Source organism: Nyctibius grandis, chromosome 9 (assembly GCF_013368605.1).
Source record: "Nyctibius grandis isolate bNycGra1 chromosome 9, bNycGra1.pri, whole genome shotgun sequence".
Lineage (NCBI taxonomy): Eukaryota > Metazoa > Chordata > Aves > Nyctibiiformes > Nyctibiidae > Nyctibius > Nyctibius grandis.
The window spans coordinates 43,158,786-43,176,369 of NC_090666.1; the positions used below are offsets into that span (position 1 = coordinate 43,158,786).

Genomic DNA, 17,584 nt, shown 5'->3' on the forward strand with positions numbered 1-17,584 from the left:
TGTCTAAAGTTTTCTGAATATTCTGATACTGTATATTAAATCTCTAGTTTCCTCTGTCTCTAAATCAATAGCTTTTTCATTTTAAAAAGTAATCATTTGTCTGACGTGATTTACCTTTCACAAATCTGTGTTGACTTCCCCTATTAAATTGTACTTCTCCAACTGGAGGCTTAAGCTGTCTATAAATATCATCTAAAAACTGTTCTAATATACATGCTATAGAGGAAATTTTCACCTTCTCTTCTAGCCTTTCCAGATATTGAAAACTTACCTGCAGTAATCAGTTTAGGCTTCCTAAAAATGAAATATTCAGTGATTCAGCTTGTGGCTTTCTTAAATAGGTGATTCATATCCAAGCAGGTCTTTGTCTACCTCCAGCTTATTGTGTTAGTAATTATCAGAGTCCATTGAATTATGCCCCTCTGGTCCTTATCACCACCTAAATACACCTCCCAGCCTCCTTCCACACACTCCCTGTATCCTCCTCCTGTTAGCAGGAATAGGTGCAAAGCCTGAAGACTGCTAAACTGACTGCAGATGTTTTTACAAGGGTTTCCACCACCTGAAATGAAAACCAGCATCTTTCCTGTAAATAAAAATGAACAAAAAAGGGGGCAGCTTAAATGTTTTCCTATAGAAAAGCTGTTTACTTCGAAGTGTTTACAGAAACCTTTTGTTTTCTTGGTTTTTCTGCTTTTTCTGTCTGCTGTGAACCCTTGCACCCTCCTGTGAGTGCAGACTGTAAAAGTCGTTGAGATTTTGTATGTCTTTACTGTTGCCCTCTGTTTAGGGCGCAGATAATTGATAACTTGGGTTAATAATATTTCATATTTACTTTTTATATACTTAGATGCATCAAACAAGAACTATTTCTTCCATTTTAATGTGCATTCTCTTTCAGCCTTCCCATTCCTTTGTGGCATAAAATAAATTATTGTCCATTTTTTGATTAAAAGCAGTTCGTTCCACAATGAGTTTCAAGTAATCGTGGTTTTAAAATTTCCAAATGTTTGTATTTGAAATTCAAACAAGCAGGATTTTCAAGAGTGGATGGAGATGTGAGATGCCAAAGGCCTGATTGCTCGATTTAAGGTTGTGGTCTGGTGACTTGCTTGGGAGGTCAAGTTCTAGTAGTGCCTGATCATCCCACTCGAGAGCCCTATTTCTCAGAACTTCTGGGACTGCCTTTTAACGCCGGGTCATGGCCACGTGTGAAATCTGCTTTTTGGTTTGGTATTTTTTTTAATCACTTGACCTAAGATCAAAGGTGACGTTCTAATTCTTTATCTGGGGTACAAGGTGTGCAAGAACAGCATCCCTGGGGATGCCTGACCTGTTTTGAACCACGTCCCTTCTTCCTTTCAGCCCTGATAACATGGGTCTGCTTGACCCAGCCACCAGCGATGGCAGAGTGATCTTCTTCCTGCCGTGGGAGAAGATGACCATTGCAGGGACCACAGACAGCCCGACTGATGTTACTTCCCACCCCATACCAACAGAAGAAGATATAAACTTCATTTTGAATGAAGTGCGCAACTACCTGAGCGTCGATGTTGAAGGTAAACCTTTGCCAGCTCTGTTTTCTCTGGGAAGGTACCGATGAGTCTGTGGCACTTCAGTTTGAGTAAATACTGTCTAAAGCTTTCCTGTGACTCTAACTATGGTTCTTGTGCACCTGGGTGTTTCTAAAAGCAGTGGGACATAAGTGTCATCTTGATCTACGTTTCAGAGCTATGAAATGATGCTTTTCCTGCACTACTTGAACTATTTCAATGGAAGTGGGTTGATATCTGCATGTTCAGGTTTCATATAGCTTTCACCTCACGGGTGCTAGTGTGCAGCCAAGTTCTGCTCTCTTTGGGTGGCAGGTGCCAGGTTTTGCAGAACTGGGGCAGTCCGGTCATACATCAACACAAGTACATCAAATAATTCACCTGCTTTTCTGGAAGGAAGGCTTGCTCTGACGTTTCCAGTGTCTTTGCTTTTATTTCTGTTTCTCTAGGCACTTTATTCTTAGAATTTGCTTTTCTTGATATGGCAGATACCCAATAGTGTCAGTGGGAGAGGAAAGTGTGATGGGCAAAAAGGGGAATTTATAAAAATTACTCAGTGACAGTTGTTCCCTTCAGTAGCTGAGCTGAGAAAACGCGTGTTGTAAGACGCTGGCCTGCTTTGACTCAGTGCTGGTTTAAAGGAGAGAGGCTTCTATCCTTCCCAGCGAGGTGTTTTAAAAATTATTCTGTGAAAGCATTTGTCCTTCTCTATTTCTTTTGTAGCAGCAGCATTAAAATAAATCTGAAAAGCACTCTGTCAGGAGCACTGAGACATCATTAGCTTTAGGAAAACTTGCCGTCCACAGGTTGGGAATGCTGGATGACTTGTTCCTGATGTGGATAGTTGATGGCTCTGTGTTGTATAAAGTTCAGGAAAAGCCTTCAGGAGATGTACCTGTAAGTTTCTTGAGCAGAAGGTGGTGTCAGTGTGGTAGGCACAGGGAGCTGGTAGAGTGAAGACTCAATAAAACAGGGATTTTGCAAGGTCTTCTACAGAAGTACATTCTGAAGTGTTTAATTCTTCTGAATGAAGCCTACCTGGGCGCACGCTGTTTTTCACACACGCAATTAGCAGTGTTTATAGATTGCTTGTTATTGAATTAACAACTGTGCTGGCCATATCAACTCGCTGCAGACCTGCCTTTTTGCTGCCAGAGACAGTGCCAGGGTTATCAACTTACACAGGCTTGGATGTGTTCCAGCCGTTTAATTATAGTGTCACGCATGCTGCTTTTTCTAGTTTCATTAGTTTATAAACGTAATATGGTATCTTATTTCTGTGATTAACACTTCATTTTGGCAGGTTAAACATGCTGGCAGAGCACCATTGATTTCTGAAATCTATTTTGTGTTCTTTGGGGGGATATTTTTACACCCTGTTACTGATTTTCAATTATCATTTACTTGAAAGTGGTGTAAAAAAAATAAGTCCCAAAGACTTCAGCATGAAGCAAATCGGTCAGTTTTTCTATTGCAAATTTAATAAGCAACAAAATTAATTTCATTAACTTCTCGATTGGTCCCGTGTTTTATATATTAAAGAAGTGACTTTGGGAGGCTGGGGTGTTTTCCTACAGCTGTTAGGGCTTTTGTGACTACTTGATGCCTTCAGGTTTTCTTCCTCCAAGTTTCCTGAGGAGTCAGGGTTGGCTTTAGGGATGTGCTTGTAACGAGACGGGCAGCAGAGGAAGAGCTTTGGAGGGGGGAAGTAAGTGGCCATTTAGTCAGGCTTGTTGTGGAGTGGGACAAGGTTTCACAGCAGTGATGAGGAGGAGGAGGAGGAGAAGGCAGGGCTGGCAGAGGGGGTGGTGTAAGAGTGGTGTAGACTTCTGTTGGGTGGCTTTTGACAAGTCAGCCGGGCCCTTTTGGGTCGCTGTGCAGTAGCAAACGCTGGCATGGGACACAAGCTTTGGGGGTGTGCTGCTGCCAACCACGACCTTGCCAATAAATTTTCTCCTTGTGTATAAGTGTAACTGTACTTCTGATAAAGGCTCTGGACAAAGATCACTTGGAAAAATAACCTACCAGCTAGAGAAAAAGCTTTGAAGTCCTAAAAGCCAATGTTACACTCGTGTGGAACAAACTTTATTTTGGTTCCTAAAATGTGATGTAAGGACTGTCCTGTCAGCACAAGCAAACAAGGAGACGTGGTGCTGGGGGGGTGTTTGGTTTTGGGAGGGATGTTTTTGGGGTTTGGGGGTGTTTGAGCTGATGGGTGAGTTTGACAGTTGAATGTTGATCAGTTCCCAGGTTCTCTCTGTTCTGTTGGATTTTTTTTAAGCCAGTGTGAAAAATGGACCTCTCTGTCTCTGGCTTTGTTTTGGACTGGAGAATATTATTGATATCGATCAGGGCAGTGCTGGTTTTAATTCTGTAGCCCAGCTTATCCCGTTACTTTGAGAATCTTCTCAGCTTTTTGAGTTGCTCAACTACCAAGCATAGGGTGGTGCAGTCCTTGTTTCACATCTACTCGGAGGCAATGCCCCAAAGACCACGGGAGGGATACGAGATGAAGACCCATCAGTGTCTGTCTGACTCTGGCTGATCTTTGGTTCTGGACAGTGAGAAGAGGAGACGTGCTGGCAGCGTGGAGTGGCATTCGTCCTCTGGTCACAGACCCCAACTCCAAAGACACGCAGTCGATATCCCGGAATCATGTCGTTACCGTCAGTGACAGTGGCCTTGTCACGATAGCAGGTACTGGAAGTTCTCTTAAAGTACAGCTTTGTTGGGCTTCCCCAGTGTATTTTAAGCCAAACTTTTCTTGCTACAGGATAATCCTTCATGTTGCTGTAACTAGGTAATGATTTGTTAGTGGCAGCATGACTGGCTTGTTGGAGCAAGTCTAGTAAGAATAATGTGATGTATAAAATACATACAGTACATACCAACTTCATATTCCACTTGCTTTCCCCAAATAAAGAAGTAAATGTGTGGTTACAGGTGGGAAGTGGACAACCTACCGCGCCATGGCCCAGGACACCATCGATGCAGCTATTCAGGCACATGATCTGAAGGCAGGTTCCAGTAAGACCATTGGGCTGCGGCTGCAAGGGGCTGAGCACTGGAGTCCCACTCTCTACATTAGGCTGGTCCAAGACTATGGACTTGAAAGTGAGGTGAGTCAGGATTTCTGTTGATGCTCAGATGCTTCTGTGTTGAAGGGTTTTGTTTTCCCACTAAATCTAATACCAGCATAACTTGTACAAAGGTCTGTTGAGCCTGATAAGAATTTATTATCTGGCCAGGGCAAAGATCATTTTAACAAAAATGAATTCTAGTAATTGATCTTCTTTTCTTCCCTTTTCCCTTCCTCCTAATCTTCACTGTTTCCTACTGTAAAATATTATGACGTGCTAGGGTCTGTCTTCCTTTGAGCCCAACAAAATCTATACTTCAGCTGTGATCACAGTATAGCAGAAGAGCTGGAGCATCATTATCACAGTTATACGTAGTGGTGTCGGTGCTGGTCTGACCCATTCACAACACAAGTAGTTTCCTCCCACACAGTCAAAATCCAAGACCCTCTTCAGCCTATTTGTAATCGGTGATAAGAGAATTGACAAGAAAAACATGTATATTTGTGCTTTCAAAAGCAGATTGGATTTGTTTTCAACTCCACAGGTGGCTCAGCATCTAGCTTCAACGTATGGTGACAAGGCTTTTGAGGTGGCCAAAATAGCCCAAGTTACAGGGAAGAGATGGCCTGTTGTTGGAAAACGTCTTGTGTCTGAATTTCCTTATATTGAAGCTGAGGTATGGGGAATAACTACATAATGTTAGTTCTTTTCTTGGGATGAGCGTGTTCTAGAGCAGGTCTGTCCCACTCCATAAAGCATCTCCATAAGCACTGGCTTTGGTGAGGTCCAGATTTTTTTTTCTGGTCTTGTTTTTCCCCTTCCCTGGAGCATGCTTTATTTTTATGTTTGTATGTTTATACACACACATATTAATATATGTCTATATAATTAAATATTTATAATTATATAGTGTGTATATATGAAATAAAAAATAGAGGTGTTTGATCCCAGATGCATTTTATAAAACATTCCAAGGACCAGGGAGCTTTTCACACCCTTCTCTTGGTTGGGTGGGAACTAGTTACAAAAGTTCATTTTGTAGCCAGCCCAGCAGTGTGGTTTGTGATGCTAAACATAATCTCTGACAATGCCTCTGCTTTCTCATCTGCACTTTTCCCCTGTCTTACTGTTCTAGGTTGTCTATGGTGTTAAAGAGTACGCCCGCACCACAGTGGATATGATCTCCCGACGCACTCGCTTGGCCTTCCTGAACGTGCAGGCTGCAGAGGAAGCCCTGCCAAGAATCATAGATATCATGGGGAAAGAGCTTAACTGGAGCGAGCAGAAAAAGAAGGTACAAAGGACCTTTTTCATCTGAAACGGTTTTGTTTTTCTTACGTAGTTTCCATGTTAACGATCTGAATTAATTGAATAGCAAACTTCAAGTCATGCTTTCTTCCTGAGAGAATGATTCACTTGGCGTATTTCGTTATAAAGGCTTCATCAAAATAGCTGAGAAATGAGTTGGTGTTGGCCGGGGGGTGGAGGGGACAGTGGAGATCTGCATCCTGTTGTTCCCAGCTTTAAAAGTGAAAGCACTCTTGGCATTACTGACCTATTCCTGTTCACATATTTTGTTCACTGACACTTCAGCAGATCTGCCTCAGAAAGGGAGCACCTTGTGATGTCTCACTGCTTTCTGTCTGCTGTGTCTTTTAAAAAGTGATGATCCTGAGTTTGCACCGTTCTAGAAAACCTAATAAATACTACATTAAAAAGAATTGTGTGAGAACTTGCTGTTCCTCGGACACACAGTTTTTCTTTCTTTGTTGTAGGAAGAACTTGAAGCTGCTAAAAAATTTCTCTATTATGAAATGGGCTACAAAGTGAAATCCGATCAGTTAACAGACAGCTCTGAAATCAGCCTAGCGCCTTCAGATATTGAAAGGTAAGTAAAGTAAGAGAGTTCCCTGTGCCGCTAGGAATTAATACCTGTCACTCTTCCGAGTGCAGCTTGTCCCACTGATAATCCTTATCTTGCAGGTACAAGAAGCGATTCCACATGTTTGACAAGGACAAGAAAGGGTTTATTACTATACTGGATGTGCAGCGTGTCTTGGAGGTAACGTTTCCTTGTGTTCTTTCAGTTTCCTTTTTAAGCCTCTTATCTAAATTTGAGAGTGTGACATAAATAGTGCTGAACAATCTGGCTGACACACTTCTGTGCTTTGTTTTTGGTCTAGAGCATCAGCGTGCAAATTGCTGAAAACACACTTCACGATATCCTAAATGAAGTGGATCTGAACAAGAACGGGCAGGTTGAGCTCATTGAGTTTTTGCAGGTGGGTGTTTCTTTGTTACAAGAGAAGCTGTAACCTTATGAACAAAGGCATAGGGATTGAATTGTTTTCCCTTTTTACTGAAGGGCTGGGTTGGAAACCAGGTGAGTGTTACTTGGGTAAGTGCTGGAGTGTTGATGCTGTTTGCCAGGTCACAAGGTGGGTGACACACAGAGCCATCCTCAAGCAACTTCAAAATTCAGGGATTTTTTTTCTCCAATTTACAAAGTATACCCCAGTACAGACCTGAATGTGGATTTTTAATACAGAAGTGCCGTTTAAATATAATCAAAATGATACAATTGTCCATTGGAAGGTGTATGGCACAGTTATGCACTGACATTTATCTGGGTCTGTTAAGTGATTAGTAGTTTCTAAACTATTTTTGAATATTTTAAAGAATGAGCTTGTGGTTAAAGACATCCAGTCCATATAATCCCCTCTAACTCCTGGTTTGGCTAATATTATCTCAGTTGGTATGAAAGACATTGACAACCCATGCACCTGCTTTTTGCAGGGCCTTAAAATAAAACTAAGGGTGCTACCAAGGCGAGTGTTTGCCCAGCCTCTCTGGCACGTGCAGTTTGCCAGCCAGCTCTGTTTTTGTAGGGTCTTTCTTGGTGTGGCATTTCAAGTGACTGCCATGTCTTCCCTGCGTGGTGGCAATGATGAATGCCGAACATGAGATAAATTAATGCTGGGGATTTTGGTCAATGTCAGCCCTTTCTTCACTGTGTCAAGTTAAACAAACAAGATCAAGGCAAAGGAAATGGTAATTGTCTCTCTCGAGATGAGCTGGAGATAAGAGCAGCATTGTTGAATCTAAATGCAGAAAATTTTCGCAGGTTGTGTCCAGCATTAGAAAAAAGGACTATTTATTTGCCTAAAATGCAGCAGTTCAGCTGAGTGACTGAAAAAAGAAACAATGGCTTTGGGAGTTTATGCTTATTTATTCAAATATAAGAGAAAATCCCAGCTGTTTTTCTGGCTGTTGAAAAGGGTCTCCCTCTTACATCCCTTTGCACATGAAACCATTTGGTTGGTGGGGGGGAACCCACCATTTGCTGTAAGGGCTGTGTTAAACTATAATTTGGTTAGTTTGTGTATGTTGTTAAGAAGCTGAAACAACGAGTAATTATGTCTTCTGTGGATTTTTTTGGTGGCTTTCTGGGGGTTTTGCTTCACTGTGCTGAATAGTCTCGTTAGGGGTTGCCTGCCCTAAGTTATAGTGTCTGTAAAATACAAAAGGCAAGTCACCGTTTTGGTTTAGTGTCACAGTTCCTTCTGTAAAGTGGTGTAACTCTGGCTGCTGCCTCCTCCTGTACATTTCACAATGCAATCTAAATATTTCACCCTCCTGCCTGGCCCTGCAGCACCGACCCTGTGCACCTCCTTCCTGGAGAAACAAGGAGCTGCTGCGTGGCCAAGGAGGAGGTATGGTGCTAAAATTACCAGGAGGTTGCCATGGAAGGAGCAAAATACACGAAATGTTTGCTTAATTTTTTAAATGGATCTGTTAAGTCAGTTCCCAGTAGTTTTGTGTTTGCTTTCTGAAAACTTCCAAGTAATTGCATTTTACCGCAGAACGCTTGTGGAAAGCCATGGGCAAATATTTGTGGACGTTTATGTTAGACTATAGGAACAGGTTGTGCTGGGGTGGCTGCGTGGGGGAGCAGCGCAGTGCCAAGGGCTGTCGTTGGGCCAACTGCAGGTTGCCAACGGAACTCAGACAATGGTCTGGTGAGAACTGGTCCCGGCAGACACCAGTGCTTACGGGCGCTCCACGGAGAGAAAGCGGCCCGCGTTGATCAGGGTTTGGTACAAACAGGTCCTGCCACCGTGGCGGGGAGGCAGGGCTCGGGCAGCCTTTGGGTGCACACGGAGCTGTCTTAGGGCTGTGACTGTTGTTCTGAGGAATCCAGAAGCCTAGTGCTGCTGTCATGCTCAGGGAGGGAGGGGGACCTTGGGAACTAGTTGTGGTTTGTAAAGGCAAAAAAAAAATCCCATGTTAAATCAGAAGGAAGCTTTTTTTTCCCCACACCAGGTTTCCTTTGGGGTCCTGACAGCCCCACGTACCAGAAACTCTTGTTTTCATGGTGGTGCCAGAGGACCAGCCGTCTTCTTTGTGGCCGCTTCCCCCAAGAGCGTGCGGTATAGTCAGGCCAGACAGACCCAAGTCTGGCAGTCGAGTGTAGGGCCAAGCAGGGTGAAGGGCTGTGAGGGAAGGGGAGGGAGGCGAGGGAGAACGCCGAGCCCAAGCGATGGTGGCCTTCCCTTGCTGGCTGTAGCTACTGCTCGTACCGCTGCTGGTCCTCTCTTCCCTGGCTCTGTCACCTGCCCTGCCTCCAGGCTGCACGGGGTCATCAAAATGCCTTCAAACACGAGGAGGTTTCTCCAGCCTTGGCTGAATCAGTAAAGCGTGGGGTTCCCTTCTGTCCCTTCCCCTCCCGGGTACTCATCCCAGCTTTGACAGGGTTGATGCCACATTTGCATAGGTCCAGCTGCAGATATAATTAAGAGATTTTCCTATGGGAGGGAAGGAATCTTAGCACTCAGTGGGAGTAAGAAATGGTATTTTGTAAGTGCCCATTGCTTTCCACAGTAGTTTTTGCCAAGCTGGCTGCATATAATTTCAAGTCTAATGCTCACTTTATCCATGGGATAAAAAAGAATTAACTAAACTCTTGGCATTAGTGTGTGTTCGTTAAGACAGAGCTGAGTCCAGTTTCAAGGGCTTAAAGGCAAATTAGTTTTAAAAGTCTATAAAGGAATTTGGATTTGAAAGAATTGTGGAAGTCAAGTACGCTGTCCCTACAAAGAAGGGCATGTGAATGAAAAAGGGTACGGTCTGGGGTCAGTGGTGGATCAGGAATGGTGCTCTTCTGTTAGTTACATCTTTTGGATTCTCCTACATTCTCAGAATTCTCTTTCTTCTCAGAAAGGGTTATTTCTTCTCAGCAAGGGTCATTAGCCATTGGAAGGGGCTGCCCAGGGAGGTGGTGGAGTCACCATCTCTGGAGGGGTTTAAGAAAAGCCTGGACATGGCCCTTAGTGCCCTGGTCTAGTTGCCATGGTGGTGCCAGGGCAATGGTTGGACTCGATGATCCCAGAGGGCTCTTCCAGCCTGACTGATTCTGGGATTCTGTGAAATGGGTTAACAGGAGGCTCTCCCTCTTGTGTCTTCAGCTCATGAGTGCGATTCAGAAGGGCCACGTCTCTGGAAGCCGGCTGGCTGTGCTCATGAAGACCGCCGAGGAGAACCTGCAGCAGCGCGTGGTGATTCCGGTGGACCGGAGCGGTGGTGGACTGTGAGTTCAAACACAAGGGCTGCTCCCAGCCACAGCTAACGTCTCTCTGCTGAAAAACATTCCAGTGTTTCTGACTGTCCTTGCTCGTTCGAGATGACTGGTATGTGTCTGTCGGTGTAGCTCTTAAGAAAATACATTGGTGCGTTTGTTCATTGTTAATGGTTTTCTGTGCAGCTCTTACTACTCCAGTACGTGGCCTTTTGGATTGGGTATCCTTTAGACATAGGAGTTTATTAACAGGAGTTCAGATCTTTCTAGACTGTTCTAGAAAGATCTGGGTGCACGTACAAGCACATGCTGCCTTGTTCCTTGACTTTTATATCGCCTTTACCTTTAAAGAAAACGATGCTCAAAGTGAATCCTGCCTTTAAATGCGTTGTGTTGAGTTGTGCAGGTATGTGTTTAGTGTTTAAAAGCTGCTGATCTGTCCTCTTCAGAAGCACAAGAGAGGGAAAGCTGATGTTCTGGGTTGGAGGTGGTGTCGCAAGAGGAGCAGAAGTGACCCCTCCTGAGGCAGTGATGAAGAGCTGTCGTGAGCCTTCCACAGGCAGATGGGTTTGCTCTTCCGAGGGCTTATTTCAGTGGTACCAACACTTGACCAGACAAAAATATCATCAGTACAAAGCTGGAAAACTACAAGACATCACCCAAGCTAATAATTTAGCTAAAAGCTAGGGGACAGCTTTCTGTTCTCCCCTATTAATAAAAACAAGCATCCTTTCATAAATAGCACTCTCTGGCAGGTGGGGTTTCGTGCTGGAAAGTGCCTCAGACTGTTTCCAGTTTTGGACAAACACTGATGAGTGGAATGTGGCAGGTTTTGATAGCATAACTGTCTTAATTGTTTATTTGAAAGTGCTCAAACACAGAGTGAAACAATGGCGTTTGGTTTGCATTCCACTAACTTTGCTATGAAAGTGAAAGGGCTCTTTTTCAGCAGATTAATGAAAAAAAAAGGAAAAAAGGGCCGCTCATTTGGGTTGTTTTCACCAGTGTTCTATCTGGCTATTTACCTTTCTTGTTGTTAAGATTGACTGGGTTCCAGATCAGAGGGAAGATTGCTGCCTCATGTAGAACCAGGGAGGGAAACCCAGAATGGTTTGTTGATGAATTTGTCATTCTGTTCTATTCTTTTGATATAAATACCAGTTTACAACTCAAAACAAGGCTCAGTTCCAAGGTGTCAGAATTTCTCCTTGTGTAAAATCTGATCTATTTTAACTGGTGCCACCACTTTCACTAGTGGCAAATAACAGTAGAGGAATGAGCAGCAAAGATTACATTGATATTTTAAAAGGGAAAATGATTGCATACATGAAACGGGGAAGCTGAGGAGTGTAAGTGTGTAGGATGGTGAGTACAGATGTTGTGTTGGCTGGAGAGGCAGTCCTTGGAAAAAAATTCAGGTGTTTAAAAATAGTAGACACACACACACACACACACACACAAAAAGGGCAAGCCTCACTTAAAATTCAGTAAATGGTTATATTTCTGTCAGTCCAAACAATTGGTAGAATCTGGAGGGAAGGAGACAGTCTCGACTAAAATGCCTTTCAGATAGTTTTGCCTGTTAAATTTTTTTTTTGGCGCTGCCTTGTACAGAAATGCAGATCCTGTGAAGGGGCCCAGGCGTTTTGCCTGGAGCCCTGTGCTAGGGAGGCACGCTCTGTCTGAGGGAGTGTCACAGTTTAAAGCTGGGCTGGCTATTAAACCTGTGGCAGACGCTCTCTGTTAACCCTTCCCCCCACCTGAAGGGAAAGGGAAAAGGGAGAGAGACTTCTGGGTTGGAAAGTTAAAACAGTTTTAATAAACTATAATAATGAAAAAGAGTATAATAATAATAATAGAAATAATCAAATATATACAAATATATATACAAAACCAAGATCGAGCTCCCCTGAAGTCAGCCATGTCACCACCGGCACTGCAGGGCAGGCTCCGGGAAGGCCCAGGCTGGGCCTAGCGGCGGCCGAGAGCTGGATTCAGGGATGCTCGGATCGGGATCGGGGGCAGCAGGAGAACAGACAGAGTCCTCCTTGGACACCGGCCATAGCAGAAAGAGAGCGAGACCCTCGTGATCCCCCCGCTTTATACCGAGAATGACGTGTGTGGGATGGAATACCTTTGCTGGTCGATTTTGGGTCACCTGCCCTGTCCGCTCCTCCCTGCACGTGCGACCCCCCTGCGCTCTTCACTCGGAAGCAGGGAGGAATTTAGCAGTGACCTTGGTTTCTCTAAGACTAAGTACAGCCAGAGCCTTTCTGCACAACATCCCTACCGGTGCCTCAGCGATAACTACGAACTTCGAGCGTTATCAGTGCTGGAAGCAGACACTGTCTGCAAAACATGCAGTTAGTGTCAGAAAGTGCAGTTACTTAGAGGAGACTTAGCTGAAAGTAAAAATCACTGAAGGGAAAATTGGACTGGTTTAGGCCAAACCAGGACAGTCACCCAAGCTAATAATGTAGCTAAAAGCTAGGGGACAGCTTTCTGTTCTCCCCTATTAATAAAAACAAGCATCCTTTAATAAATAGCACTGTCTGGCAGGTGGGGTTTTGTGCTGGAAAGTGCCTCAGACTGTTCCAGTTTTGGACAGACACTGAGTGGAATGTGGCAGGTTTTGATAGCATAACCGTCTTAATTGTGTATTTGAAAGTGCTCAAACACAGAGTGAAACAATGGCGTTTGGTTTGCATTCCACTAACTTTGCTATGAAAGTGAAAGGGCTCTTTTTCAGCAGATTAATGAAAAAAAAAGGAAAAAGGGCCGCTCATTTGGGTTGTTTTCACCAGTGTTCTATCTGGCTATTTGCCTTTCTTGTTGTTAAGATTGACTGGGTTCCAGATCAGAGGGAAGATTGCTGTTTCATGTAGAACCAGGGAGGGAAACCCAGAATGGTTTGTTGATGAATTTGTCATTCTGTTCTATTCTTTTGATATAAATACCAGTTTACAACTCAAAACAAGGCTCAGTTCCAAGGTGTCAGAATTCCTCCTTGTGTAAAATCTGATCTATTTTAACTGGTGCCACCACTTTCACTAGTGGCAAATAACAGTAGAGGAATGAGCAGCAAAGATTACTTTGATATTTTAAAAGGGAAAATGATTGCATACATGAAACGGGGAAGCTGAGGAGTGTAAGTGTGTAGGATGGTGAGTACAGATGTTGTGTTGGCTGGAGAGGCAGTCCTTGGAGAAAAATTCAGGTGTTTAAAAATAGTAGACACACACACACACACACACACACAGGGCAAGCCTCACTTAAAATTCAGTAAATGGTTATATTTCTGTCAGTCCAAACAATTGGTAGAATCTGGAGGGAAGGAGACAGTCTCGACTAAAATGCCTTTCAGATAGTTTTGCCTGTTAAATTTTTTTTTGGCACTGCCTTGTACAGAAATGCAGATCCTGTGAAGGGGCCCAGGCGTTTTGCCTGGAGCCCTGTGCTAGGGAGGCACGCTCTGTCTGAGGGAGTGTCACAGTTTAAAGCTGGGCTGGCTATTAAACCTGTGGCAGACGCTCTCTGTTAACCCTCCCCCCCACCTGAAGGGAAAGGGAAAAGGGAGAGAGACTTATGGGTTGGAAAGTTAAAACAGTTTTAATAAACTATAATAATGAAAAAGAGTATAATAATAATAATAGAAATAATCAAATATATATACAAAACCAAGATCGAGCTCCCCTGAAGTCAGCCACGTCCCCACCGGCACTGCAGGGCAGGCTCCGGGAAGGCCCAGGCTGGGCCTAGCGGCGGCCGAGAGCTGGATTCAGGGATGCTCGGATCGGGATCGGGGGCAGCAGGAGAACAGACAGAGTCCTCCTTGGACACCGGCCATAGCAGAAAGAGAGCGAGACCCTCGTGATCCCCCCGCTTTATACCGAGAATGACGTGTGTGGGATGGAATACCTTTGCTGGTCGATTTTGGGTCACCTGCCCTGTCCGCTCCTCCCTGCACGTGCGACCCCCCTGCGCTCTTCACTCGGAAGCAGGGAGGAATTTAGCAGTGACCTTGGTTTCTCTAAGACTAAGTACAGCCAGAGCCTTTCTGCACAACATCCCTACCGGTGCCTCAGCGATAACTACGAACTTCGAGCGTTATCAGTGCTGGAAGCAGACACTGTCTGCAAAACATGCAGTTAGTGTCAGAAAGTGCAGTTACTTAGAGGAGACTTAGCTGAAAGTAAAAATCACTGAAGGGAAAATTGGACTGGTTTAGGCCAAACCAGGACAGTCACCCAAGCTAATAATGTAGCTAAAAGCTAGGGGACAGCTTTCTGTTCTCCCCTATTAATAAAAACAAACATCCTTTAATAAATAGCACTCTCTGGCAGGTGGGGTTTTGTGCTGGAAAGTGCCTCAGACTGTTTCCAGTTTTGGACAGACACTGATGATGAGTGGGATGTGGCAGGTTTTGATAGCATAACCATCTTAATTGTTTATTTGAAAGTGCTCAGACACAGAGTGAAACAATGGTGTTTGGTTTGCATTCCACTAACTTCTCCATGAAAGTGAAAGGGCTGTTTTTCAGCAGATTAATGAAAAAAACAAGAAAAAAGGGCCGCTCCTTTGAGCTGTTTTCACCACTGTTGTACCTGGCTATTTGCCTTTCTGTCTTAGATTGACTGGGTTCCAGATCAGAGAGAAGATTGCTGCCTCATGTAGAACCAGGGAGGGAAACCCAGAATGGTTTGTTGATGAATTTGTCATTCTGTTCTATTCTTTTGATATAAATACGAGTTTACAACTCAAAACAAGGCTCAGTTCCAAGGTGTCAGAATTCCTCCTTGTGTAAAATCTGCTCTGTTTTCACTGGTGTCACCACTTTCACTAGTGGCAAATAACAGTAGAGGAATGAGCAGCAAAGATTACTTTGATATTTTAAAGGGAAAATGATTGCATACATGAAACGGGGAAGCTGAGGAGTGTAAGTGTGTAGGATGGTGAGTACAGATGTTGTGTTGGCTGGAGAGGCAGTCCTTGGAAAAAAATTCAGGTGTTTAAAAATAGTAGACACACACACACACACACACAAAAAAAAAAAAAAGGGCAAGCCTCACTTAAAATTCAGTAAATGGTTATATTTCTGTCAGTCCAAACAATTGGTGGAATCTGGAGGGAGGGAGGCAGTCTCGAGTAAAATGCCTTTCAGATGGTTTTGCATGTTAAATTTTTTTTTGGCGCTGCCTTGTACAGAAATGCAGATCCTGTGAAGGGGCCCAGGCTTTCTGCCTCAAGCCCTGTGCTAGGGAAGCACTGTCTGTGTGAAGGAGGAGTTGGCACATCTGACAATATAACATTTTTTTTATTAACAAAAGGGTTTGTTTTCTGTGGTCCTGTAAACTTTTTCTTTTTGAAATATGTCCCAGCATATTCAGGTAAAGTATGTAATGTTTGACACAGCTTCGTATTTCCAAACCCCTGTTCAAATAAGAACACGATAACAGATTTTACATGTACTGCAGAACTGGAGGGAAATGAATGTACAATACACAGGTTATTTTGGTTCAGTGAGCAAGGTAAGGAGGGAGGGGGTTAGGATTCTACTGTTAACAATAATTTAAGAAAAAAAAAAAAAGTAAAAGGAATGAGACCTTTCCCAGACCACATAAAGAAAAATATTTATAATATTTAACATCTTTTGTATGGTTTAAAGAAAAATTCTCCTTCACTCCTCTCTAAATGGCACTGTTAAGAATTAATAATGCAAGTTTATCTGTCAAGCCAGGATTTTCAGCTTTGTACCCAAAGTGTGCTGTTTCTTCTCTTGTTTTAGTGGTATTGCATATCCCGAATGTGACTTTGGGATTATCTTGGCTGTGTGTGTGTCTTCCAGTAGGAATTTGCTTTGCATCTCAGGCACTTGACTGTCATGCTTCTCTGCTCTTTTGTGTGGCACAGCTTGTATGACTACCTTGTGTGACGAGAGAAGATTGCATGTGTTGCTTAAAACACCTCAATCTAGACATGGACAAAATCAAGAAGTATTTATTTATCACCTCACATTTGTTTTCAGGAATGTTGGCTTTGTTGTTTGTTTTTTTTTTATGTGAATGTACTGTAGAAAGAGTTGTAAAATGTCACTGTCTTGCATTGTTCTGATCCTAGGTGGAAAAAAAGGAATAGGATTATTTTCTTCTTTTTTCTTTTTGTATTTATTTTTTTTTGAGGTGGGAGTTAGATTGCTGGATGGGGGGGTTATGTTGTGTTTTAAATAAACTGCACGCCCAGGGGCGAGGGGATGTGTACGCTGCAGTGTGTTTATATGAGTGTATAAATATGTGTGTACACACACACATAGACACGCTGCGCGTTTTACACGTGGCACTTCGGTATCTTGTGAGGTTGCTGTTCTACACTGAACTGTTAAATGCTGTGTTTGAGGCTGGGCTGTCATTTTTATAACTGTCTTTGTGTTTTACTGCCATTATTTATTACTTTTGATATCCCGAATGAGCCGCATGCCTTTATAGAGCAATAAGAGGATGTATTTAATGTGCCTTGTTTTTAACTGAGTAAGAACTGAAAGCATGAATCAATAAAACCGATTAAAAACGGTCCCTCCACTGGCAGTTTGTTCTGGCAGTTACAAAAATAACTTCAATTAGCCTTGAAAAAGTTTGGTTTTAAAGGAAAAACGTTCAGATGGATGCTGCTTAGTAAGCGTAACATAATTTTGTCCATGCTTCCCCATTTTAGCTCAGAATTTGGCACTTTATAGTTTAGAAGTGAAAATTAGGTGTTAATACAGCACTTGGCATCCTTGGGACGTAGGAGCACGATGACACGCAGGGTAAGGTATTCTGCACGGCCATCCCATCCTAAAATTACAGCTGGCCTGGGTTTGGGGGGGGGAACGCCAGTCATGAGTGGTCCTTTGCACGCTGATGAATTTTATCGCAAGTGAAATAAATGGAAATGAATGGAAGAGATTTCATAATCCATTTTGATCATTTTACGTGTCAAGTTAGTCCAGGGTTGCCACGTGTTGATAAATGTTCTGACAGAAAAAATGCTATATATTTTCATTGTCAGTAAATCAGTAAAGCTGTTATCAGTTTTAACGCAATTTTTATAATCTCCATATTATTTTATAGGTTTTAATTTACACTTGTAATAGGGATATTCCACAACTGTGGTGTAGCTGTGCTGAATACAGGGTTGTGTACGTGCAGCCAGAACAGCTCCCCTCTGCATGTCCCCCCCCAGAAATAAACAGGGCCGGTACCTCCAGAGTGTAATTACAGATTATGAATTTCATCTAATCTGTGCTGTGTAATATGTCAGAAAATGTTTGCTACAATCATCTTCGTCCCAAATATTCTGCAGCACTAAAACTGAACCTGAATTTGCCACTCAAGGCAGAA

At 43.2% G+C, this 17,584-nt stretch overlaps 1 protein-coding gene across 2 annotated transcripts in view; it reads left to right on the forward strand.

Annotated features, from left to right (window-relative positions):
• The window catches only part of GPD2 (glycerol-3-phosphate dehydrogenase 2), a 53,729-nt gene extending 36,952 nt beyond the window's left edge, over positions 1–16,777 (forward strand). For both annotated transcript variants that reach the window (XM_068407274.1, XM_068407273.1), the window contains exons 9-17: positions 1,366–1,559; positions 4,116–4,250; positions 4,497–4,672; positions 5,178–5,309; positions 5,769–5,927; positions 6,409–6,521; positions 6,617–6,695; positions 6,817–6,915; positions 10,099–16,777. In XM_068407274.1, coding sequence (XP_068263375.1) covers positions 1,366–1,559; positions 4,116–4,250; positions 4,497–4,672; positions 5,178–5,309; positions 5,769–5,927; positions 6,409–6,521; positions 6,617–6,695; positions 6,817–6,915; positions 10,099–10,224 — 1,213 coding nt within the window. In that variant the 3' untranslated portion in view covers positions 10,225–16,777. The remainder of the gene's footprint in view (positions 1–1,365; positions 1,560–4,115; positions 4,251–4,496; positions 4,673–5,177; positions 5,310–5,768; positions 5,928–6,408; positions 6,522–6,616; positions 6,696–6,816; positions 6,916–10,098) is intronic.
• The last annotated feature ends 807 nt before the right edge of the window (positions 16,778–17,584 follow it).